Source organism: Chiloscyllium plagiosum, unplaced genomic scaffold (genome assembly GCF_037043375.1).
Source record: "Chiloscyllium plagiosum isolate Xiang-an unplaced genomic scaffold, Cpla_swu_hap1 HiC_scaffold_7, whole genome shotgun sequence".
NCBI lineage: Eukaryota > Metazoa > Chordata > Chondrichthyes > Orectolobiformes > Hemiscylliidae > Chiloscyllium > Chiloscyllium plagiosum.
The window spans coordinates 18,290,110-18,316,009 of NW_028270145.1; the positions used below are offsets into that span (position 1 = coordinate 18,290,110).

Below are 25,900 nucleotides of genomic sequence, written 5' to 3' on the forward strand. Positions count from 1 at the left end.
TAAAATATCATCTCTTGGATAGTGTCACAAACACAACCAGAGAAAAAGATCACATAGCCTATAAATAGCTGCAGTTACTTCTCCATTTACTTAATTTGTGGTGAAAATATTGGAAATGGGGTAAAATGACTGTATTGAAAACACTTGAGGATGTATTCAACCAGAGTTAGCTGTCCCAGTATCAAATCCAATCAAGGTAGGAGCCTCTGAAGCTAAAAATGTCATAAATTCTCATTGTTTTAAATCCTGTTACCGCTCAAGCAAAGCAAAAGAAAAAATCCCACTTCCCAAAAGTGATGCCCATTTTGCAAGTAAACACCCTGACCTTTTTACTAGATTGCTTTCAGACTTTGTTAAAGAAAAAATGGATCAGACAATGCCAAGAGAAACATTTCAGGAATTTTTCTCATGGGGTTAGGGCAGGACAGTGCTGAGACAATTCAATAAGGCTTTGTAGGGGAGGCCATAAACGTTTTTTGTGTGTTTTATCCTTCATCACCTCCGTAACTATTGATGGAGTGACCCCTCAATGCAATGAAACTTAGAGATATCAGCGACCCTACACCACCTAACACAAACCAATGTGGATCATTCACTTTGGTCTGCGTGAACATAGTTCGCTCAATCTGAATATTGGTTCAATAGAAAGATGTGACCTATGGTCCACTTCATAAGAATGGTTTAGCCACACAGCAAAAGCAATCTGGATTTCTCTGGGGTAGAGGGAGGAGTATGGGGACCCTACACCTAGTTCTGGACTCTTCCACCCCAGGGAAAAGGCCTACAGCACAGTAAAGGCCCTTCAGCCTATTGAACCTGCATCAACCTTACTACCAGTAAAGGTGCGCCAATCCCAATTTCCTGCACTTGTCCTGAATGCTTGAATATTGTGATATTCCAAGTGCTTATCTAAATATTTGTTAAAGTTTTTTGACTGGGGCCTCCAGCAAGGATTCTACTCAGGTTTTGTGAGTACCCAGTGATGGTGAGCTGATGGCTTGTGGAGGTGGCCTCTTCATCTGTAAAGGCCTGCGAATGCCCCACCCACCCACCAATAGACAGCTGGGCTGCCCGATGATCACATACTTTGTAACAAGAGGACAGGGCCGTCAATATGTCTGCCGCTCCTTTTAGAAACATAATTCATCTCGATCTCAAACGTGGTTCTACAACTTTTCATCGAACACTTCACTGTGGGGAAAAGTTTATTTCAATCTTTCGTCTCGCGTGTTTCATCTCCGTCAACTTCAATCAATTCCCTTTTCCTTTTCAAGTCAAACAGGCAATTCCTTGGACGCCTCCAGGCTCTCAAGATTTGACCACTTCCCCACTTTCCTTTAGAAACAGAAGGAGGCCATTCAGTCCCTTGAGTCTGTTTCACATTCAATTAGATCAGCATGCTCCTTCCATCTAACCCCCCTGCTTCTCTAAGCCTCCAACCTTTGCCTCATAAAAATGTTCAGTTTTGAAAAACTGCAGTTTTGAATTTTTTTTTTAATTGACTTCCACCCTCACAAAAACTGCTTGTGGAATGGAGAGTTTGTATCAATGTGTTTCTCTTCCACTTTCTGTCAATAATTACTTCTGGACATTGTCCCTGAAGAGGCTGGCTTTAATTTCAGGTTAGAACCTCTTCTTTTGGACTCTCCCACCCGAGGAAATTGTTTTATGCATCTATAGACACAGCCAACTCCTTTAACCATTTTAAACCCTTCCATTACATCAGCCTTCAGCTTGTATACTCAAGGGAACATAAGCCTAGTCTGAGTGGCTATGCATGTAATTTAACCCTTTTAGCACCAGTATCACTGGTGAATCTGCATAGCCCACCCCAAGGCTAATGTATCCACCTTAAGGCATTGTGCCAAGAACTGAACACCATTTCTCCAGATGTGGTGCAACTAGAGCTTTCTCCCAAATATTGCAACTTCAGCTCTGAGAACGTCTTCTCAAAACTCAAAGGGCCCAAGCTACAGAATCGTCCTTGTACAGCAGGTTCCTTTCCTTAAGCAGGACATTTTGAGAAAGAATGAGATAAAGCTCTCTGCGCCAAAGGACTCATGTTGGCTGGGGTTTAAATACTGCTTTGATGGGTCATTTGCAACCTTTGTTCTGTCAATCCTGAGGCATGATGGTTCTGATGTGACTGCACTGAAATACCAGCGGAGAGTCTTTGTCTGTCTTGGTGGAATTCCCCTTTGTTTCCCAATGACTTGTTCAACAAAGGTGTGCACTTAGGCACCATTTCGCAGTCACTCAGCCCAGTTATTTCACCGCAAGCTCACGAATGCGGGTGTAATTCCTCATGTATCTCGCTGCGGGAAATACTTGAGCAGATGCCACACATTCATGGGCTGGTTAATGGTCCGGAATGGCAGTGCTATGGAATCCCAGATTCCTATGCCTTTGTGCAACACAACACAGCCCAGCTTTTCGATGTCTCTGACTAATTCCAATCATTGAGAGAGGAGGTGATACAACAGGGGCAGTAGATCAGAATAACGTAAGCTATTGACCTTCATAATTAACACTCTAGGAGCACTTTAGTCCACACATCTTTAACAAAACAAAAACACTGGTTTGTAAACCCACCCCACCCATCCCCATAACCCACCCTGAGAAGACCAAGCAGGCATTGTTTCAAAAAGTGAACATGCCTTGTTTTAAACAGGAAAGCCTCCATCTTGTTGCGAATCTGTGTCCTGGTGCTAATCTTGAGCTGACCTCCCGGTTGGGTGTCCCTGAAGGTAATAGCCAGCTGCAGAGGGGTTTTGATGAATGCCCATACCGGGTTGCAGTCTGTCTGAGGGCACTGTGCTCCCATTGGGATGGTCGCAACCAAATGCCAGCTCTCCACTGTCCAAATGGCAGCTGCTGTCCACCTAGGAACACGGTGAGAGAAGGCAGAAAGATGAGAGATTAGGTTTACCGTGAATTACGGATACGAGCTTGCAATTGGAGCAACCCAGGAGGTGCCAGGCACCACAGGAAGGCTGTTCTCGGAGCTGGAAGTGGGCTTCTCATTCTCTTGTAAATGCTGTATTCTGCCCCCACCTCCGAGAGAGCCACACCCTGTCATCCAACTGCTGGCACCTTCCTGTTGTCACCTTTGTGGCCAGTCTTCATGCGCTGTGGGGTAGATAAGAAATCTATTCAGTGATTGGCACCATCAAGGCGGCCAATCCCCACCTTACCTGAAACAAGATCAGAAGTTGCTGGAAAGACTCAGCAGGTCTGGCAGCATTAGTGGAGAGAAAGCAGAGTTAACGTTTCACATTCCGTGACCCTTCCTCACAGCTGACGGTAGAATCAATCATCATAGAATCCCTACAGTGTGGAAACAGGCTATTAGGCCCAACAAGTTCACACCAACCCTCCAATGTGCATCTCACCCAGACCCATTCCCTACCCTATTGATCTATATTTAGCCTTGATCAACACACCTAGCCTGCACATCCCCGAGCACCATGGGCAATTTAGCAAGGCCAATTCACTTAACATGCACATCTTTGGACTGTCAGGGGAAACTGGAGCACCCAGATGAAACCCACACAGACATAGGGAGAATGTGCAAACACCACACAGTTGCCCGAGGCTGGAATCAAACCTGGGTCCTGGCGCTGTGAGGCAAGAGTGCTAACCACTGAGCCACCGAAACGCAGGCAAGTGGACTAGTTAAGATTGGAAAACTTGGTCAGCATGGACAAATTGGACGCTAAGGGTCTGTTTTCATGCTGTGGTCCTCCATATGCAGGACCTTGATGAGACTGTATCTGGAGTATTGCACTAAATTTTGGTCTCTTTAACTGTAGAAAGATATAGCTGATTTAAAGGAAGGGCAACCACGCTTCACTAGAATGATTCCGGGGATGAGGATTTTTTTTCTGACAACAGACTGAGTAAATCTGGCCTATACTCCCTAATGTTTCAGAAGATCAAGAAATGATCTAACAGAAACATGTGAAATCCTTCAGCAGCCTGACAGGGAAGGATGCCGAGAGGATCTTTTCCATTGGCTGGGGGACCGAGAAGACAAGAGCATAGTTTCAGGACAAGGACATTAGTCATTTGAGTTGAAGAGAGATCCCTTCACTCAGAGAACTGTGAATCTTTTGAAATCAATAGTGCTTGACAGATTCTGAGGCACTTAGGGAATCCAGTGATCTGGGTATGAAGATGGTGTTCTGGCAAAAGAGAAGCTTTAATACTGTAAGACATAGGAGCAGAAATTGGGCCATTCGGCCCACTGAGTCTGTTCTGCCATTCATCCACAACATTACTGTATGCCAAAGCAGGCTTTTGTGGGGCTGAATGGGCTACAGGAGGTCCTATTTCATACCTTTTGTTTCTTTGTTTAGCTTTACTTGCGAGACACAAATTTCTGATCTTAGCCACAAGTAGACAAGTAAGCACGGAATTTGTCTGGGGACTTAGTAATGGAAAATTAGGGCCCTGAAGATGAATTGAGCAGATATTTTGCCTCAATCTTCACTGTAGATACCAATAACATCCCTGAAATAATCATGAGTCTGAAGGCGAAAGAAAGACAGGAACTTAAAGCAGTTGGAATCACCAGGCAGAAAGGGGACTGACAGAATTATTAAAACTGCTAAAACAATAAGTCCCCATATCCTGATGGACTTCAACCACAGGTTTTAAAAGTAGCTGCTCAGACCGCAGATGCATTCGTTTGCATTTTCCAAAGTTCGCTCAATTCCGAAAAGGTTCTGCCAGATTGGAAAACTGGGAAAGTGACTTTTCTATTCAACAAAGGAATGCATAAAAACACAGGACAATGCCTGTCATTGGAAAAATGCCATGATCTATTAATAAGGAGTTTATAGGAGGACATTTAGAAAAGCTTAATGCAATCAGGCAGAGCCACCGTAAGGGAAATCAAGTTTGATTAATTGATTGGAGGTCTTTGCAGCAGTAGCAAGATAGATAAAGGGGAATTGTTGTATGCACTGTACTAATATGTCCTGCAGTTAGATTTCCAGAAGGCATTTGACAAAGTGCCACATCAAAGATTACAAAGCAAAATATGAGCTGATTTTGTGCGTGTCGGGGTTGGGGGAGATGGGTCTGTAAACTGTAGATAATACATTAACATTGGCCGAGGATGGACAGAGACTAATCGGAAGCAGAGACAGAAAGCGGTTGTTTTTGAGTTGATGATGCCACAGGAACCAGTATCAGGGCCACAACAGCTTACATTTACTATCAATTATTGGATGAAAGGACTGAACGCACGGTTGCAATGTTTGTGTTTAATATATAGAGATTGGTCGGAAAATAAGTTTTGAAGATGATATAAACATTCTGGTACGTGAATCACAAAAGGTACAGCGATTCTGGTACCTTTTGAATGGGTGGGAAGGCAAGTGGAATGCTGTCTTTTGTTATGGAGGAATGTAAACTCACACCAAAGTGTTTTGCCACAGTTGTATAGAGCATGGGTGAGGCCACATCTGCAGCACCGTGTCCAGTTTTGGTCACCTTATTTAAGGAAGGATATAAATGCAGTTTGGAGAAAGTTCACTTGACTGATACTGGAATAGAGAAATCATCTTATGAGGAAATGTTAAACGAGCTGGGTTGGATCCATTGGAGATCTGAAGAACAGAAAATAGTACAGCCCAGGAAGCCCACTCAGCCTGCATCATCACAGGATGCCTTTCTAAATTAAACCCCCCTCCCCCCCCCCCCCCAACGTCACTATATGGTTATATACCTTTATTCCCTGTCTATTCATGTGTCTGTCAAGTTACTTCTAACGGGAGATGATCTTATTGAAAGGTATAAGATCCCGATGGGACTTGACAGGGTGGATGTCGAAGAGATATTTTGCTTTGTGGGAGAGACTTGAACACTGTTTATAAATCAGACCCTCCCATTTAAGATTGCGATCAGGATTATCTTTTTAACTCGGAGGGTTGTGGGCGGCACAGTGGCACAGTGGTCAGCACTGCTGCCTCACAGCGCCAGAGACCCGGGTTCAATTCCCGCCTCAGGCGACTGACTGTGTGGAGTTTGCACGTTCTCCCCGTGTCTGCGTGGGTTTCCTCCGGGTGCTCCGGTTTCCTCCCACAGTCCAAAAGATGTGCAGGTCAGGTGAATTGGCCATGTTAAATTGTCCGTAGTGTTAGGTAAAGGGTAAATGTAGGGGTATGGGTGGATTGCGCTTCGGCGGGGCGGTGTGGACTTGTTAGGCCGAAGGGCCTGTTTCCACGCTGTAATGTAATCTAATCTAACCAGGTTGAGTGTCGTTTGAACACTTTCCCAAAGCACAAGGGATACCGATTCAGAAGTCAGGATGGATTTATAATTATGTTTAACTGACTTGCTGGAGTTTTGACGTGATACGTGAGGATTTCCAGAAGGCATTTGAATCAGTGCCTGACAATAAACTTGTGAGGAAGGTTGGAGCTCCTGTGATAAAAGCAACAGAGTGACGTGGATACAAAATTGGCTGAGTGATAAAAGACAGAGCTGAATGGTCAATGGATATTTTCAGTCTGGGAGAAAATTTATTAGTGGAGATCCCCAGGAGCCCATAGTGGGACTCTTGCTTCTCTGATTTGTCTGCAGGGGACAATTTTCAAGTCTGCAAATGAGACAAAACTTGGAAGGGTTGTAAATTAGATTAGATTAGATTCATTACAATTGTGAGATGGACAGTCTGGATCTCCACAAGGTGGAGTGGACAGATAGGTGGCAGATGTGGTGAAATGCACAGAAACATGATGCACTCTGGTCACAGAAAATTGAAACAACAGAAAAGGGGGTAAAATTCTAAAAGGGGTGCAGGAGCAGAGGGAGCAGGTTATTTATGGGCACAGATCATTGAAGGTGGCAGAAGTGGAGAGAGCAGCAAATAAACCATATAGTGTCCTCAGCTTTACTAATAGGGGGGTAGAGTACAAGAAATGGGAGGTGATGTGGAATTTGTATGAAGCACCTGATAGAGCTGGAGTACTGCATACAGTTCTGGGTGCCACATTGTAGAAGAGACGTGAATGCATTGGAGAGAGTAGAGAAGTAAATTACTAGTAATGGTTCCAGGAATGATGAAATTTAGCTTTGAGGATAGACTCAGGAAGTTGGGAGTGTTCTCTCTGGAGACAGGAGATCTGCTTGAGGATTGGACAAGCCAGAGCAGGCAGACTAGGGTAGGCAAAGCTTATTACGCAAGGACAAGAGGGTATAGATTTAAAGTGAGGTGCACACAGAGCAAGTGTTAGCTGAGAAAAAACATCAACATACAGTGAGTTGTCAGGGCTTGGACTGCTCTGCCGGGAATGGTGGTTCAATCGAGGTGGTTCAATCGAGGCGTTCAAGAGAGTACTGGATAGTTATTTGAATAGTGATGGGGTGCAGAGTTAGGAGGAAAAGGCAAGAGATAGACACTTTGGGCTGAGTGGCATCCTTCTGCACTGTAATAATCCTGCGATTCTGTAAACATATTTAAAGTCGAGTCAGATAGATCCTTGACCAACAAGGGAGTCGGAGGGGATTGGATGCAGCAAAATGGTGTAGAGGCTGCAATCCAATCAGCTACAATCTTCTTGAGCAGTGAAGCAGGCTCATGGGGCTAAACACTGAGTGATTTCTCCCAAATGCCACAAGTGTATGAGCAACCTTGAGCAGTTCGCTTATCTGTCCTCTGGTTAACTCTAGCCTGCTAACCTTCTGATCTATCTGTGTTCTAGTCCTGTGTGGAACATGGACCCATGAGTCATCTCACCCCGTACCTCCCCCAACTAGAGGCATCATAGAACATACAACACGGTGGCATAGTGGTTAGCACTGCTGCCTCACAGCGCCAAAGACCCGGGTTCAATTCCCGCCTCAGGCAACTTTGTGGTGTTTGCACATTCTCCCCGTGTCTGCGTGGGTTTCCTCCGGGTGCTCTGGCTTCCTCCCACAGTCTAAAGATGTGCAGGTCAGGTGAATTGGCCATGTTAAATTGCCCATAGTGTTATGTGAAGGAGTAAATGTAGGGGTATGGGTGGGTTGTGCTTCGATGGGTCGGTGTGGATTTGTTGGGCCGAAGGGCCTGTTTCCACACTGTAAGTAATCTAATCTAACCTAATTACAGCGCAGTACAGGCCCTTCGATGTTGTGCCACCCTGTCACACTAATCTGAAGCCCATCCCACCTACTCTATTCCATATACGTCTATATGCTTGTCCAACGACGACTTAAATGCACTTAAACTTGGCGAATCTACTACCGTTGCAGTCAAAGCATTCCATACCCTTACTACTCTCTGAGTAAAGAAACTACCTCTGACATCTGTCTTACACCTATCTCCCCTCATTTAAAGTTGTGCCCCCTCATGTTTGCCGTCCCCATACTTGGAAAAAAGCTCTCCCTGTCCACCCTATCTAACCCTCTAATTATCTTGTATGTCACCTCCCAACCTTCTTCTCTCTAACGAGAACAGCCTCAAGGCCCTCAGCCTTTCCTCGTAAGACATTCCTTCCATACCAGACAACATCCTAGTAAATCTCCTCTGCACCCTTTTCAAAGCTTTCACATCCTCCTTATAATGCGGTGACCAGAACTGTACACAATATTCCAAGTGCGGCTGTACCAGAGCTTTGTACAGCTGCAGCATAACCTCCTGGTTCCGGAACTCAATCCCTCTATTAATAAAGGCCAAAACACTGTATGCCTTCTTAACAACCCTGTCAAGTTGTGGGCGGCACGGTGGCACAGTGGTTAGCACTGCTGCCTCGCAGCGCCAGAGACCCGGGTTCAATTCCCGCCTCAGGCGACTGACTGTGTGGAGTTTTCTCCCCGTGTCTGCGTGGGTTTCCTCTGGATACTCCGGTTTCCTCCCACAGTCCAAAGATGTGCAGGTCAGGTGAATTGGCCATGCTAAATTGCCAGTAGTGTTAGGTAAGGGGTAGATGTAGGGGTATGGGTGGGTTGCGCTTCGGCGGGGCAGTGTGGACTTGTTGGGCCGAAGGGCCTGTTTCCACACTGTAAGTAATCTAATCTAATCTAATTTAATCTAATCTAATCTGGGTGGCAACTTTCAGGGATCTGTGTACATGGACACCGAGATCTCTCTGCTCATCTGCACTCCCAAGTATCTTACCATTAGCCCAGTACTTTTGTATTCCGATTACTCTGTCCAAAGTGTATCACCTCACACCTGTCCACATTAAACTCCATTTGCCACCTCTCAGCCCAGCTCTGCATCCTATCTATGTCTCTCTGCAACCTACTACATCTTTCGTCACTATCCACAACTCCACCGACCTTAGTGTCGTCTGCAAATTTACTAACCCACCCTAAGCCCTCATCCAGGTCATTTATAAAAATGACGAACAGCAGTGGACCCAACACCGACCCTTGCGATACGCCGCCAGTAACTGGACACCAAGATGAACATGTTCCATCAACTACAACCCTCTGTTTTCTTTCAGCAAGCCAATTACTGATCCAAACTGCTATGTCTCCCACAATCCCATTCCTCCGCATTTTGTATAATAGCCTACTGTGGGGAACCTTATCGAATGCCTTGCTGAAATCCATATACACCACATCAACTGGTTTACTCTCATCTACCTGTTTGGTCACTTTGTCAAAAAACTCAACAAGATTCGTTAGGCACGACCTACCCTTCACAAAAACGTGCTGACTGTCCCTGATCAGATTATTCTTTTCTAGATGGTTATAAATCCTATCTCTTTTAACCTTTTCCTACACTTTACCAAGAACTGAAGTGAGACTCACTGGTCTGTAATTACCAGGGTTGTCTCTACTACCCTTTTTGAACAAGGGAACCACATTTGTTATCCTCCAGTCCTCAGGCACTATTCCTGTAGACAATGATGATTTGAAGATCAATGCCAAAGGCTCGGCAATCTCTTCCCTTGCTTCCCAGAGGATCTTAGGATAGATCCCATCCGGCCCAGGGGACCTGTCTATTTTCACACTCTGCAGTATTTCTAATACCTCTTCTTTGTGAACCTCAATCTCTTCTAGTCTAGATGCAAGTATCTCTGTATCTTCCTCGCCAACATTTCCTTTTCTAGAGTGAATACTGTCGAAAAATATTCATTTAGTGCTTCCCCTATCTCCTCTGACTCCACACACAACTTTCCACTATTATCCCTGATTGGCCCTAATTTAACTCTCGTCATTCTTTTATTCCTGACATACCTATGGAAAGCCTTAGGGTTAACCCTGATCCTATCCACCAACAACTTCTCATGTCTCCTCCTGGCTCTTCTGAGCTCTCTTTTTAGGTCTTTCCTGACTTCCTTGTAACCCTCAAGCGCCCTAACTGAGTTTTCACATTTTGTCCTAACACAAGCCTCCTTCTTCTTCTTGACCAGGGATTCCACTTCCTCGCGCGTTCTATATCTTCCTCCCTGCCTGACAGGTATATACTTATCTAGGACACACAGGAGCTTTTCCTTGATTAAGCTCCACATTTTTAATGTGCTCATCCCCTGCAGTTTCATTCCCCATTCTACGCTTCCTAAATCTTTCCTAATTGCATCGTAATTTCCCTTCCCCCAGCTGTAACTCTTGCTTGGTGGAGTACAGCTATCCCTTTCCATCACTAAAGTAAACCTGACAGAATTGTGATCGCTGTCTCCAAAGTGCATCATGTTCCTTTTCAAACAGACTTATGTCAATAGGATTGCAAGCCAAGTACAGATTGGAGTTAGGTTACCTTCTGGGAATTGTCCTGAGGTCTCAAAGCTGGGAAACATCCGTAAGGATCCACTGTGAGCGTGTGTTGCTCTGGACACAGGTCCACGAATGGGTTGCTGGAAGGATTTAGTGGCTGATACTGGCAGAGAGGTATCTCCTGAGCCTGCTGCTTCTCTGGGAAGGTACTATATGTGGACGATGTGGCAAGGAAGCTATGGTAATGGCCATCGTCGCCTGTTCCGTCATTCATCGTGAACTCCATACAAGGTGCCCCAGTCACGTGGGAATCTGTGCTTGGAGTGATCCCACTTGGACACGTGGACAGCAGCTGCTGATAAGAAGTCAGGCCCTGACCGTAACCAAGGAGATGATCCAGTTTGTCCTCCACCGGTTGATCAACTGCCGACTGGCGATGGTAATCCAACAACTGGGTGTTAGCCGGGCTACGGGAGAGCATGCTGTCGGCCAAGGGCAGCTGTTGGTGGGGTTTTGGTTTAAAAGGGCAGTGCGTGTGCAGATGCCCCTTCAGCTGCTGATGGCTGGGTCCCTCCTGGCTCACCTGAGGCTGCCCGTCACTGACTGGGAAACACTGAGCCAAGGCCTGGTTGCTCTGGTGGGTCAGCAGCAGGAGGTCTTGTTGCTGTGTTATCGGGGTGTTATTGGATTGGAGGGAGTGCTGTTGTCGATGGAAATGCTGGGGGGGATACGGGGCCTCATCGCCAAGGGCCTTGCGGGAATATGTCAAAGGGCTCGCGGGTGCAGCCTGGGAAAACCCGGGAGTCGGGAATGGTCGCTGGGCTCCAGGCAGCTCCTGGTCGTTCTTACTCACAATCGAGTGGTGGACGTAGGACAGAATTTCCCCGTTTGTCCAGGCGTCGCTCAGTGGCGGGATGTGTCCTGGATCTGTGTCCAACGTCACCGTCCTCTCGTCGAACAGGAGGAGCTGCAGCTCGTCTGCGCCAAGCCCGAGGTTTGCCAGTGCATTGAACAACTCGCTGTTCAGACAACCGTCCTCACCAGGCGGCTCGAGGAAGTCCAATGTGGACAGCAGGGGGTCGAGGTGCCCGGCGTTAACCCCCTGCTGACTCACCTCACTGGCATCACCCGCAAGCCACTGCCAGTCGCCTCCAGCTGTGCCGATGGGCTCGCTGCCCTGGGGGTGCCTGGGATCTGGCGCAGGATGGCAGATGTACACGGACTCGTCCTGGCACATCATGGCGCCCAGAAGGGAGCTGGGGTCCACGTTCCTCTGGCCCTTCTTGGCCCTGCCAGCTGAGTCCCTCCTGCCCCTGCCGCCTCTCCCTTTGGCAACCTCAGGGTCAGGAGGCACACCCGGGACAGAGCAGGCAGCCTGGTAGAGCAGCGCCTCTCCCGTGGCGAAGGTGAACGGTAGATGGAGGGAGCGTTTCCGGAGCTCCTCCCCTCCTTCTTCATCTCTGCGGAGTGAGACCAAAATCAGTCACTTTGCCGTCGTAGATAAATATCACAGTGGCACTACACCAACCCCCCCTCCCCCCCCCCCCCCCCCCCCCCCAACTGCCCCGGGGCTTCAGGTGGAGGAATTGGTTTCATATTTCTCTCAGGGCATTGTGGTGCATGTGGAATTCTCTTGCCCAGAAAGCCGGGGCAACATGGAGGCTGGGCCATCGGGTACTGTTAAGGTGAGTTAGAGAGGTTCTTGATTTTTAACAGGGCACTCAAAGGGTGTCGGGGTAAGTGGAGTTGATCCGTCGTAACCTTTTCAAATGGTGGAGGGGTGCAAAGGCCTTTTCCTGCTCCTGATGTATGTGCTCGGCCATATTTGGAAAACGACAAGGCAAGAGCTCCAGCTAGATAAACCCAGTAACCCAGGGATTATTGCAAGTCGCTTCAGTGCCCCTGACAGGGTGGGGCGGGATCATCAGCTGAGATTGTCCATCCAGCTCGATCCATTCCCCACACCCCACCTCAGGAGAGCTCATCTGTGCTCCTTCCAGGGCTGGTACAATGACAATATTGAAAAGGCATCTGGACAGGTTCATGATTAGAAATGGTTTAGCTGAATACGGTACTAGATTAGTTTAGGATATCTGGTCGGCATGGACGAGTTGGACCGAAGGGTCTCTCTCTTTGCTATACATCGCTCTCACTCTAATGGCTTGTTATCTGTGTTTCCGTGAGGAAAGAAGTGACCATTTGCAAAGACGCTGAGCATGTCCTCAGCTGATAAACTAGCATCAGTTCAGCTTTGTGGAAGGCAAGCACCTGAGAGCAAAAGGAATGTTCTTCAAGTCATCCACTGAGCATTCTCAGGGCTAGGGAAGAAGGAGGGGGGCAATAAGGGATGTGACACACCAGGAGCAGGGTGCTTTCCTGTTTCAGGGCAGGGTTCTATCTGATCCTCTGACCCTCTTTCCAGAAATTCCTCGCTATTTTCGGGACAGATTTCCACCCTCATGAGGGAGCCCACCATTGTAAAGCAGGAATTCTAACCTGATCAGTATAGGCAGCATGGGACAGATGATAGACATCCAGAGATAGCAGCCTTTCAGCAGCTGAGTGTGTGGGTTTGAATGCATGTTACAAACCCCGCCCCCCCCCCTCCCTCCTTCCATTAGGGGAACAACGTAGATAAATCCACTGGGGAATCTGGACCCTGCACCTTCGAACTTCCCCACTCTTAGCCGGAATATGGGATAGCAACGAGCAACGGCAACAAGACTGGGGAGGGGTGGTGGTGGAGTTGCATTTCTGTAAAGAGCTAGGAACTGTATGTGGTGTCATTGTTCCATGGGGCCAGATTCATGACTGCACTGGAGTGTCAGTTTCTGTGTCGCACAACACCAGCCGAAGTCATCTAGCCAGCCCTCATGGCAAGTTACAATGTAACTAAGGGCTCTCATCTCGCCACACCTAGAAGTGTGATTATTTCAAATCTTTCATGAGCCAAAACTCATGACCTCCCTCACTCAGGGAGACTGGAACATGGAGGAGAAATCCCTCCCTCAGCCTGCAAACAAAATAAAAACTGAAATTTTCCATCAGGCACAGATTTCAATAAAAGCTTCCAGAAGGCTTTATAATCCAGGGCCCCTCAGTCTCCAAGACACTGGGTGTTTTCACAGCTTTAATCAACCCCTTAGGCCATCTACTCGCAAAGGATTTGAACATGGGCAGTGCACTCACTGCTCGATATTAAAAGTAGGAGGGATCATGTCATTTCAAAACTAGAGAAGGAGAGTACAATGCTGAAAACAAACAGCACCAAAGGAAGGGCGACAGAGGTGGATTGAACAACCTTACAGTCAGATCACTCACACCAGGGGCCTCTGCGTCGCGATGATATAATCCGGTCTCCCATTTTTGTACACCAGCCTCGCATTTGCTTGAACCCAGGCCCATCGGTTGTCCTTAGTGAGCAGTCGGAAGACAGTCAGGCCACTCTCTCCTGTTTTAATCACTGAAACCCAAACAGAAGCGAGTGTGAGCTCAGCCAGTCTGGCCAAATGACCCCTAATAGGCAAGATACCGTGGTAATCACTCCTCACCATTCAGGCCTGCAAGGTCATGATTTAATCCTTGCTGCATTCAGATTCCTTGACAAGGCACTCATCGCTCACATGCTACTGACCCTAGATTCAGAGGAGTCAGGGAACCGTCAATATAACAGGCTGAGTTCAGAAATATACCCAACCACGAATGGAAAATGTATCAATGATGGACTGGACTGGAGTGGCGATGGCAGTCCTACAATTTTGAGTGATTCCATTGGCTGGAAAATCTCCCTTTGATACTAATTTCGCATCAGAGAGTGGCGGGAGCTGGGCGGAAGTGAAGGCAGAGCGCAAAGCCAATCGGGAAGGTAAGTGATTGTTACTTGAGTGGGTGTGTTCTAGACCCCAGGTCCTACAAAGTAGGGCCTCTCTCCTCTAACCTAAATTAAAAGTCCACAGACTTGCCCCAAAAAGAGGGTCCAAGGAAGTTCCTGTGGATTGAAGAGTGAGGCTTTAGCTCAGGAGTCTTCAGCAAGGAGGTTGAGTGAAGTGATTATGCCACAGTTGAAGAGGGTGAAGCCATGACTGCCCAGCTGGTTCAGTGTGCTACGTGCTTGATGTGGGAGGTCAACGACTCTGGTGTGTCTGGCTCGTATAAGTGTGGAAAGTGTGTGCACGTTCAGCTACTGACAGAGCATATTGCAGCACTGATGAAAGAGCTCGAGGACCTTAGGCTCATCCGAGAGAACGAGATCTTTCTGGACAAGACCTTCAGCGAGGTTATTACACCAATTGTACCAGAAGAGAGCAGAAGAGAGCAGATGATGAGGAAGGCAGAGAGGAGACAGGTGCAAGAGACCCCGGGAGAAGTACCTGTCAGGAACAAGTTGAATCTTTTGGAAACAGTAGAGAGAGATGACACTGCCAGTCTGTGAGGCGGCCAGGTCTGTCAATCAAAAGTTGGCGTGGAGACAGAGCAGAAGAGTTGGACATCGCACAGAGCCGTGGTAATAGGGGACTCCATAGTGAGAGGAACTGACCAGGGTTTTTGTGGCAGCAGACGGGACTTAAGGATGGTGTGTTGCCTTCCTGTTGCCAGGGTTAAAGACATCACAGACAGAGTGCAGGAAGTCCTCAAGGACGAAGGTGAAGAGTCAGAGGTGGTGGTACATGTCGGCACAAATGATGTCGGGAAGAAGAGGAGGAACATACTACAGCGGGACTTCGGAGAACTAGGAAGAAAGTAGGACGTCCAAGGTGGTTATCTCTGGTTTGCTTCCAGTTCCTCGGCCTGGTGAGGCCAGAAACAGGGAGATAATGGACTTGAACGTGTGGCTGGGGAACTGGTGCAGGAAGCAAGGATTTAAATTCTTGGATCACTGGGGTATGTTTTGTGGTAAGCATAAATTCTACAAGAGAGACGGTTTGCACCTTAATAGGTTAGGGACCAGCATTCTGGCAGGCAGGTTTGCTACTGCAACACAGCTACGTTTAAACTCAGTAGCGGGGGGGGGGGGGACAAACTGGATGTTTAAGAAGGAAATTGGAGGGAAAGTTAGAACAAGGGAAGTCAAGAAAGACAACTGTATCAATGAGGCAGAAAACTCAGAAAGGGATCATGCTGTAAGGTTGAGTGAAATAGGGGTTGATGGGAAGGGTGAGGGCAGAAACAAATTAAAAATACTATACATGAATGCACGAAGCATTAGAAATAAGATGGATGAGCTTGAGGCTCTTTTGGAAATTGGCAGATACGATAATGTGGGGATAACTGAGACGTGGCTTCAAGTGGACAGGGCCTGGGAAATGAATATTCAAGGCTACACGTGCTATCGTAAGGACAGACTGACGGGCAGAGGGGGTGGGGTGGCCATGTTGATAAGGGATGATATTCAGTCCCTTGTGCGGGGGGACCTAGAATCAGGGGATGTAGAGTCAGTGTGGATAGAGCTGAGAAATACTAAGGGTAAAAAGACCCTCTTGGGAGTTATCTACAGGCCCCCAAACAGTAGTCTGGATGTCAGATGTAAGTTGAATCAGGAGCTGAAATTGGCCTGTCACAAAGATGTTACTACAGTTGTTATGGGGGATTTCAACATACAGGTAGACTGGGAGAATCAGGATGGTATTGGTCCTCAAGAAAGAGACTTTGTGGAGTGCCTCCGAGATGGATTCTTAGAACAGCTGGTGCTGGAGCCGACCAGGGAGAAGGCAATTCTGGATCTGGTATTGTGCAACGAACCAGAATTGGTCAGGGACCTCGAAGTGAAAGAGCCATTGGGAAGTAGTGACCATAATACAATAAGTTTCAATCTGCAATTTGAGAGGGAGAGGGTACAATCGGAAGTGACAATATTTCTGTTGAATAAAGGAAACTATGGAGCTATGAGGAAGGAGCTGGCCAAAGTTCAATGGTGCAATACCTTAGCAGGGATGACAGTGGAGGAACAATGGTGGATATTTCGGTGTATAATTTGCAGGATCAGTTCATTCCTAAAAGGAAGAAAGATCCTAGGAGGAGGCATGGGTGGCCATGGCTGACAAGGGAAGTTAAGAAACATATAAAGTTAAAAGAGAAAAAGTATAACATAGCAAAGATAAGTGGGAAAACGGAGGACTGGGAAGCTTTTAAAGAACAACAGAGGATTACTAAGAAGGAAATACGCAGAGAAAAAATGAGGTACGAAGGTAAACTGGTCAATAATATAAAGGAGGATAGTAAAAGCTTTTTTAGGTATGTGCAGGGCAAAAAAATGGTTAGGACTAAAATTGGGCCCTTGAAGACAGAAACAGGGGAATATATTACGGGGACAAAGAAATGGCAGAAGAATTGAATTGGTACTTCAGATCTGTGTTCACTGGGGAAGACACAAGCAATCTCCCTGAGGTAACAGTGGCTGAAGGACCTGAACTGAAGGGAATTTATATTTGCCAGGAATTGGTGTTGGAGAGACTGTTAGGTCTGAAGGTTGATAAGTCCCCAGGGCCTGATGGTCTACATCCCAGGGTACTGAAGGAGGTGGCTCGAGAAATCGTGGATACGTTGGTGATTATTTTCCAGAGTTCGATTGATTCGGGATCAGTTCCTGAGGATTGGAGGGCGGCTAATGTTATACCACTTTTCAAGAAAGGTGGAAGAGAGAAAGCAGGAAATTATAGACCAGTTAGTCTGACCTCTGTGGTGGGAAAGATGCTGGAGTCTATTATAAAGGATGAAATTATGACACATCTGGATAGTAGTAACAGGATAGGTCAGAGTCAGCATGGATTAATGAAGGGGAAATCATGCTTGACTAATCTTATGGAATTCTTTGAGGATGTAACTCTGAAGATGGACGAGGGAGATCCAGTAGATGTAGTGTACCTGGACTTTCAGAAAGTTTTTGATAAAGTCCCACATAATTAGGGCGCATGGTATTGGGGGCAAAGTAATAACTTGGATTGAAAGTTGGTTGGCTGATAGGAAACAAAGAGTAGGGATAAACGGCTCCATTTCGGAATGGCAGGCAGTGACCAGTGGGGTACTGCAGGGATCAGTACTGGGACCGCAGCTTTTTACAATATATGTTAATGATATAGAAGATGGTATTTGTAATAACATTAGCAAATTTGCTGATGATACTAAGCTGGGTGGCAGGGTGAAATGTGATGAGGATGTTAGGAGATTACAGGGTGACCTGGACAGGTTAGGTGAGTGGTCAGATGCATGGCAGATGCAGTTTAATGTGGATAAATGTATGGTTATCCACTTTGGTGGCAAGAACAGGAAGGCAGATTACTACCTAAATGGAATCAATTTAGGTAAAGGGGCAGTACAGAGAGATCTGGGTGTTCTTGTACACCAATCAATGAAGGTAAGCATGCAGATACAGCAGGTAGTGAAGAAGGCTAATAGCATGCTGGCCTTCATAACAAGAGGGATTGAGTATAGAAGCAAAGAGGTTCTTCTGCAGCTGTACAGGGCCCTGGTGAGACCACACCTGGAGTACTGTGTGCAGTTCTGGTCTCCAAATTTGAGGAAAGACATTCTGGCTATTGAGGGAGTGCAGCGTAGGTTCACGAGGTCAATTCCTGGAATGGTGGGATTACCTTACACTGAAAGACTGGAGTGACTGGGCTTGTGTATACCCTTGAGTTTAGAAGACTGAGAGGGGATCTGATTAAGACGTATAAGATTATTAAAGGATTGGACACTCTGGAGGCAGGAAACATGTTTCCGCTGATGGGTGAGTGCCGAACCAGAGGACACAGCTTAAAAATAAGGGGTAGGCCATTTAGGACAGAGATGAAGAGAAACTTCTTCACCAAGAGAGTGGTGGCTGTGTGGAATGCTCTGCCCCAGAGGGCAGTGGAGGCCCAGTCTCTGGATTCATTTAAGAAAGAGTTGAATAGAGCTCTCAAGGATTGTGAAATCAAGGGTAATGGAGATCAGGCAGGAACAGGATACTGATTGAGGATGATCAGCCATGATCATATTGAATGGTGGGGCAGGCTCAAAGGGCAGAATGGCCTACTCCTGCACCTATTGTCTATTGTCTAATTTCTAATCAATTAGTATCTAAATATTCCAAACATCTGAAGAGAAGGCGGGGACCAAAATCAAAACATTTTTCGCAATGAAACAAAATCAAGAATGATCAGGTAGGTTTGATTTGATGGGAACAAAGAACAAAACCTTTGGTGAAATTAGAAAAGGGAATAAGCGAGTCTAAAAATATGTAGAAGTCTTTTGACAAGTTATTGTTGCAATCGCACTTCAATGCATTACAGGCACAGATTGGAAACCTTGAGGTGAAGTCTAGCCAACCTTGACTCGGAGAGATTCACGGAGGCTTTCCTGTGAATTTCCCGCAGTTTTCTGGAGCTCATCCCGTTATGAGTGCACTGTACCACCAGGATGCTGCGATTGGGAACTGAGAAAGAATTTCTCAAAGCACAAAGGTGGAACAGGTAAAACTTCATTACAAATAGAAGCTCACATTCATAACTGTGTGCACTTCTACAGCATCATCCGATAAACCAATTGTCAGTCTAGCCTGTCCTTAGCACCGCACCATGTTTCAGGCCTGTCTAAGGGAGGGCTACTGTTTCCCTAATGCCCAGCATAGCATGCCATCTTCACATTTTTCAGCGTGGAAGGCTGAAAACATTATATTTTATTGAAGAACAGGTCAAAAAGCGAAGAAGACTGGCAATGAGAAAAACTGCATTTGCTTCTGGTGATATATAGGGCCCACTTACTTTTGCAGCGTGAACAAATTTACAGTCAATGTGTAAATACTGCATCCAGCTCACATTGACAGGAGCTGGATATCAGTTAACTGGCTTGTTGCATCTGATGCTGCACTACTCTTTCAGGCTGGAGGTGATGCTCCCCCTGTGCAATGATCTCATCTTCCTCTTCGGAAGACTGGTGAGATGCAGTGTTTGGGATGTGGGTTTGCTCACTTAGCTGGAAGGCTCAGCGAGCAAACCTACATCCAGAACCTCAACCTGAGCTACAAATCTTCTCAAAACTCGCGTAAGCAGCGTTTTCTTGAACAGCCTGCCAGCGCACGCTATCAGTGTAACGTTGAGATAGCACCGTGCTTCACACCTACCTGTCCACCCTCTTACCTGACGACTGCTGGCTGCCATGGCAAGTTACCTCGCTTTCTAGCTGCACTGAACAGGAAGCCCAGGACTGAGATACTGTGAGCATTTAAGATCTGGCTGAGGGATCAAAGTACAAAAAGGCAGCAGCCTTACAGTGAGAGGTGCCAGTGCATTGCAAACGTGGACACTGCCAATGTCTGTGGAGGTGAGGGGAGGGGAGGGAAACACCTTTGCCTGCTGCCCACAGAGTGTGTCCTGAGATGTTGATTCCCGGTCTCCAAAATGAAGCCCAGAGGAGCAATCGGCAACCTGGTTTCCCTCCAGTGGTGGAAGAATGGGAACCTCTTTATTAATGAGGGTGGATAAGGTAGCAATAAGGGTAATAACGGTGATAATCCATGCTAATAGACCACTCGCCTGTCACTCTCCAGGATCTCGAATCAATGTCCCAACTCCTCTCCTCAAAGGACTGAGCAATGAAGACAGGTTTGCCAAATGCCTTTGTAACCAACCTGTCTATATGTGACGCAAACTTTGAAGAATTATGTACCTGAATTTACAAAACTACCAAGGCCTGGCCATTAATTGTATAAGCCCTACTCTGGTTTGTTGTTCCAAAATGTAATACCTCACATTTATCAAGATTGAACTCCATCTGGCATTTCTCAGGCCATTGACCCATTTGATCAAGATTCCTTTGTGATCTTAGAAAACCTTCTTTCATTGTCTACTATGTCACCAATTTTGGTGTCATCTGCAAACTTACTAACCATGCCTCTATATTGTCATCCAAACAATTTATATAAATGATGAACAAAAGAGGACCCAGAACTAATCCCTGTGGAAAACCGCTGGTCACAGACACCCAGTCCAAAAAGCAACTCTCCACCATTACTCGCTGTCTCCTGCCGTTAAGCCAATTATGTATCCAATTGGCAAGCTCATTCTGAATCCAATGTAACCTAACGTTACTAATTAGTCTATCATGCAAAATCTTGTTGAAGGCTTTGCTGACATCCAAATAAACATTTACTGCACTGCTATCACCAATCATTTTCATAACTTCCTCAAAACTCAATGGGCCGAAGGGCCTTTTCTGCACTGTATGAATCAATGAATCAAAATTTGATATGATTGGATATTTTCCTCAACGGTGCGGGCTTGATGAAACTCAGACTAATCAATTTGGCAACTTTGTGATCTGAATAAAACTTTGTGATGTTGGAGAAAATGCTATAGTATGCTAAATCAAGGAAGATTGACCATTGATGAATGTCTGCTGTTCACTAAGATAGTGAGGCAAAACTAAATAATAGTGTATCTCTCCTGCTGCTGTTATGGACCTTCACTGAGGAGGGTGTTACACTGCGAGGAATGAACTTGCAGTCTGGATTGGAAGCTCACTGAGGACGTAGCTAAGCTTGTGGATAACTAATGTCCAACTCAGAAAGGTTGACAGATTTATTATTAACTCTAACGGGGCGAATGCACAATTACTTGTATTGAGGATATGATACCAGAAGCAGCAGCACTAAGACAGATCTTTTTGAAGTTTTAGAGAACCATAGCCTTCAATCCGACACCAATAAACTGCTGCAGACAGTGCATCAGATTCCTTTCCTCAAATCCTTCTCCACACAAGGGGACTCAATATGAATATCTCGTAGGAGGAATTCCAAAGTAAAATGGTTGGGGCTGACAAAGGGAAAACGCTTCCAGATGGAGGCTGCTCATCTCTCTCCCACAGAGCAGGTTCAGGCACAAACTGTAGTTTTCCATCTGCTGCAGACAGAGGAGCCCAGCTGAGTCAGAGCTGTCCTTCTGGATATGCAGTGCAAGGCAGAAAATTCCAATTACAATCATAGGATCCCTACAGTGTGGAAGCAGGCCATTTGGCCCATCAGGCCCGCACCGACCCTCCGAAGAGCATCCCGCCCAGACCCACCTCCTTACCCTATCCCTGTAACCCTGCATTTCCCATGGCTAATCCGGCTAATCTACACATCCCTGAACACTATGGGTAATTTAGCGTGGCTGATCCACCTAACCTGCACAATCTTTGGATTGTGGGGGGAAACTGGAGCACCCAGAGGAAACCTTCGCAGTCAAGTGGAGAATACACAAACTCCACACAGACAGTCGTCCGAGGGTGAATCAATGTTGCTGCCTCTCACAGGGTGGAGCTGGTCTCTCCAACAAAATTTTCTCATTCTCCAGTCATCAATCTTACAGACTCAGCATGGTTGACAGAGTTAGTTCAGGACCTAGAATAATTTTACATTGCTGAAAAGAGACACATTTCATCACGGCAAATTTGCAAGAATGACAGATTTCAGTCAATTGTAGTAATTTACACTGCAAAGAAAAAGGGTGAACCAGCACAATGAGTCAGACTCTGACAATTCAATTATGTGAGAACAGGAAACCACATCATACCACAGCCCATCCGCAGCATTTCAGTGACACTTTGCTGTGAGCAGGAGCTGTGGGTGCAGATAGAAGAATGATTTGTGGAGTGGCAGGGATAGCCTTGTTGTTTCAGCTCAGTGCTGACATTCCGACATATTGCAGTATGCAGCTGGCTTTGCACTCTGCCACTGGGTAATGTCACCCTGGTTTCAGTGTATTTTCACATTGAAAGACTGAGCAGACTTGGGGACTTTTCACCATAAAAGAAGGGAGCGACTAATACTGAGTTAAAAAATTGTGAAGAGATTTGCGAAAGTCCGCATGGAGTTGATTCGGCAGTGATGGTGGGCAGGTGGGGGGGATGTGTAAGTAAGTAACTGGGTAGGTAGGAAATTAAAACCTGAGGCCCTAAATATGAAATAGTCATTAATAAATCCAAGAAAGAAGAACATTGGGGTGGCTCAGTGGTTAGCACTGCTGCCTCACAGCGCCAGGGACCCAGGTTCAATTCTGCTCTCAGGTGAGTGTGTGTGTGGAGTTTGCACATTCTCCCAGTGTGTGCATGGGTGTCCTCCAGGTGCTCTGGTTTCCTCCCACAATCCAAAGATGCGCAGGTTAGTTGAATTGACCACACTAACTTGCCCACGGTGTCTAGGGATGTGTAGGTTAGGTAGGATTATAGGGTGGACCTGGGTTGGATGCTCTTCAGAGTTTTGGTGTGGATTTGATGGATCAAATGGCTTGCTTCCATACTGTAGGGATTCTGTTTTACTTATAGAATAGTGAGTGTGTGAATGCTTCTACCACAGGGAGTGGCTGAGGTGAACAGTATCAGGGCATTTCAGGAGATGTTAGGTAAATACAGGAGAAAGGAGGGATATTCGGGTGTTGTGAAATTAGGCAGGAGGATGGAGTCTCATCTTGGCCACAGATGATGTTATGGGCTGGTTGGGGTGAAAACCTAGGCAAAAGTGAGGACTGCAGATGCTGGAGACCAGAGTTTAGATCAGAGTGGTGCTGGAAAAGCACAGCAGGTCAGGCAGCATCCGAGGAGCAGGAAAATCGACGTTTCGGGCAAAAGCCCTTCATCAGGAATAAAGGCAGGAAGCCTCTATTGGGGTGAAAACCTGCCAGAACAGTACATTCTGTCTAATTTCCATCATCTTGCTGGCATTAGCTAAATGGGGCTAGGCAGCAACAGAAAAAATCATCAGAAAGCATTTGGACAGCCAGGGTCAGGAGAGATTTTCTTTGGTTGCTATGTCTTTACACCATCATAAACAGAGCAGCAAGATTACATGTTTTGGCTATTTAAAGGCAAGTTGAAAGCTTAATAATTAAAGTTTCCAGTAAGTTTCCAGGACTCTGAGCCCTCCCTTACAGTAGTTCCATGGATAACACGTGTCGGAACCAGAAAGGCTGATATTCTTAACTAGAGCTGGGTGATTTCATAGCTTATTGCTTTAAGAATGCTATATCTGGAAAAACAGAAATAAATCAGATCCATTCAGATTACAAAAGAAAAACTGCAATTGGTTCCATAGTGGTAGAATTCAACCTGATATTCTAGCAAAACCTCAAATGCAGGCTTATGGAAGTCTGTTCGTTTAATATACACTAAGCACCAAGATTCAAGGCAGTTAGAGAAAGAACAAACAACAAGTTATGAAAACAGAAAAAGTCAAAGAATAGTGATTATAAGTATAAAGTATGATTAGTAGGTTTCAACCTATGATTGAAAATGGCCTCAAACTTAAAATTCTTATCCCTGTTTTCAAATTGCCTCCCTGTACACCCTTCCCTATATCTATAATTTTCTCCAGCCCCACATTCCTCCGAGATACCTACACTGTAATCCTGGCCTTTGCAGCATCCTTACTTCTCATCACTTGATTACTGGTGGCCGTGCTTTCAGTGTCATGGGCCCCGTATGTGGGAATTTGCTCCTGACACCTTCCCATCTCTCCCTCTCTCCCTTGAAGGCAGCACAGTTGCACAGTAGTTAGCCCTGCTGCCTCTCAGTGCCAGGGACATGGGTTCAATTCCAGTCTGTGTGGCGTTTGCACATTCTTCCTGCGTTTGCGCAGCTTTTCTCTGGGTGCTCCGGTTTCCTCCCACAGTATCAAGATGTGCAGGTTCGGTGGATTGGCCATGAGAAATTGCCCATAGTGTCCAGGGATGTGTCGGCTGAGTGAATTAGCCATGGGAAATGCAGGGATAGGGTCGGTGGGTGGGTCTGAGAGGAATGCTTTTCCAGAGGGTTGGTATGAGCTGAATGTTCTGCTTCCACCCTTAAAACCTACCCCTTCAACCAAGCTTTTGATCAGATGCCCTGATGTCAAGCTGTGTGGCTTTTACAGCTGCACCATAGAAGGTAAACTGTCTGAGTGCATGATGGCCTGGGACAGTAACTGCTCTGCCCAGGACGGTAAGAAACTACTGAAGGTTGTGTGCACAGCCCTGACCATCAAGAAGCCAACCTTCCAACCACGGACTCCATTTACACTTCGTGTTGCGGCAGAAAGGCTGCCAACATCATCAAAACCCCCAGTAATGCTTTCCTAAAGCTTCTTCCGTCAGGCAGAAGATACAGAAGCTTGAATGCACGCACCAACTTCTTCCTGACTGTTATTACACTGATGAATGGACTCTCTAACTTCAAATAATGTTGTTCTTGCCTCGTGCATGTCCCCCGCAGTGTAACCTGCATGCCTCACTCTGTCCAAGACTTTTTCACTCTATGATCGTAAGTCCTTGCTGACTATGACCTGAGTGTATTGTTCGCAAACAAAGCTTTTCACTCTAATGTGACAATAAGTCAAGTCAAAGCAAATATTGTTTGATTCCACTCCTGCGAAGGATCCTGGGGTGTTAAAAGTGCCATATCAATGCAAGTTGTTGTTATATACATTGTAGCATTTATGATTGCCTAAGTTCCTAAAGTGGAAGAACTGACACATCCAAAACCACAAATGTGAGCAGATGTTAAATCCACCCATTACATCACACCCAGCTGCACATTGAAGTGGCTTGGATGAAACCATTACTGGGCCTAATTTCGGTGAAAATGTTATTTTCCACTAATTATTTGAAATTGGTGACTGCATTAATTTTGTGCTGTGCAGCTTCTCCACACCTATCTTCCTCGATTATTTCACCTAAAGTTGACAAAGGATCCACACATGAAATGCTAACTCCTTGGTTCCGTGCACACTGACTGCCTGATGGTTCCCAATATTTCCAGTTCCTGTTCCATAATCCACGATACTCGAGCAATCCAGTTTTCCTCACTCAGTCTCAGTAGAAAGTGCTATAGGTATGTCGGCATGTAAATTGGCCTTCTATACCACGAAAACAATCAGCCCAGAAATGGGAGTTGACTTGTATGTCGAGTATAAAAGTCGGCATGGTTAATTAGTGCTCGGCAGTCTGAAATGTCATCAGTATCTGATGCAGAAAGGAGCTTCTGTCCTTTGCTTATCTTTTGCTCCTAAGTTATACTGAGAAATAAACCCTCTCTCTGTTGAGTGATAGGTTGAGTTTGACTTCCAATGTGAGTTGTAGGTTGAAAAAGAGGGCAGTGTGATTTACACACCCAGTGTAGGCAAAATCATGGCTTCTGAAGTCAGAAAATGGGGACACCTTAGCTGACTGTTGTGTAGCATTTGTTGTGATAGGCAATGACCGATCCTGAGTCACCCTTGTTCACTGCAGCTCACATGACCTTTTTTGTTTCCAATCCT

The 25,900-nt window shown here is 46.1% G+C and overlaps 1 protein-coding gene across 2 annotated transcripts in view; it reads right to left on the reverse strand.

Moving 5' to 3' along the window:
• Positions 1 to 2,626: 2,626 nt before the first annotated feature.
• Positions 2,627 to 25,900, reverse strand: part of ahr1b (aryl hydrocarbon receptor 1b) — a 159,620-nt gene continuing 136,346 nt past the window's right edge. For both annotated transcript variants that reach the window (XM_043693099.2, XM_087988777.1), the window contains 3 exons: positions 13,978 to 14,119; positions 10,700 to 12,116; positions 2,627 to 2,882 (listed from right to left, as the gene is read on the reverse strand). In XM_043693099.2, coding sequence (XP_043549034.2) covers positions 2,709 to 2,882; positions 10,700 to 12,116; positions 13,978 to 14,119 — 1,733 coding nt within the window. In that variant the 3' untranslated portion in view covers positions 2,627 to 2,708. The remainder of the gene's footprint in view (positions 2,883 to 10,699; positions 12,117 to 13,977; positions 14,120 to 25,900) is intronic.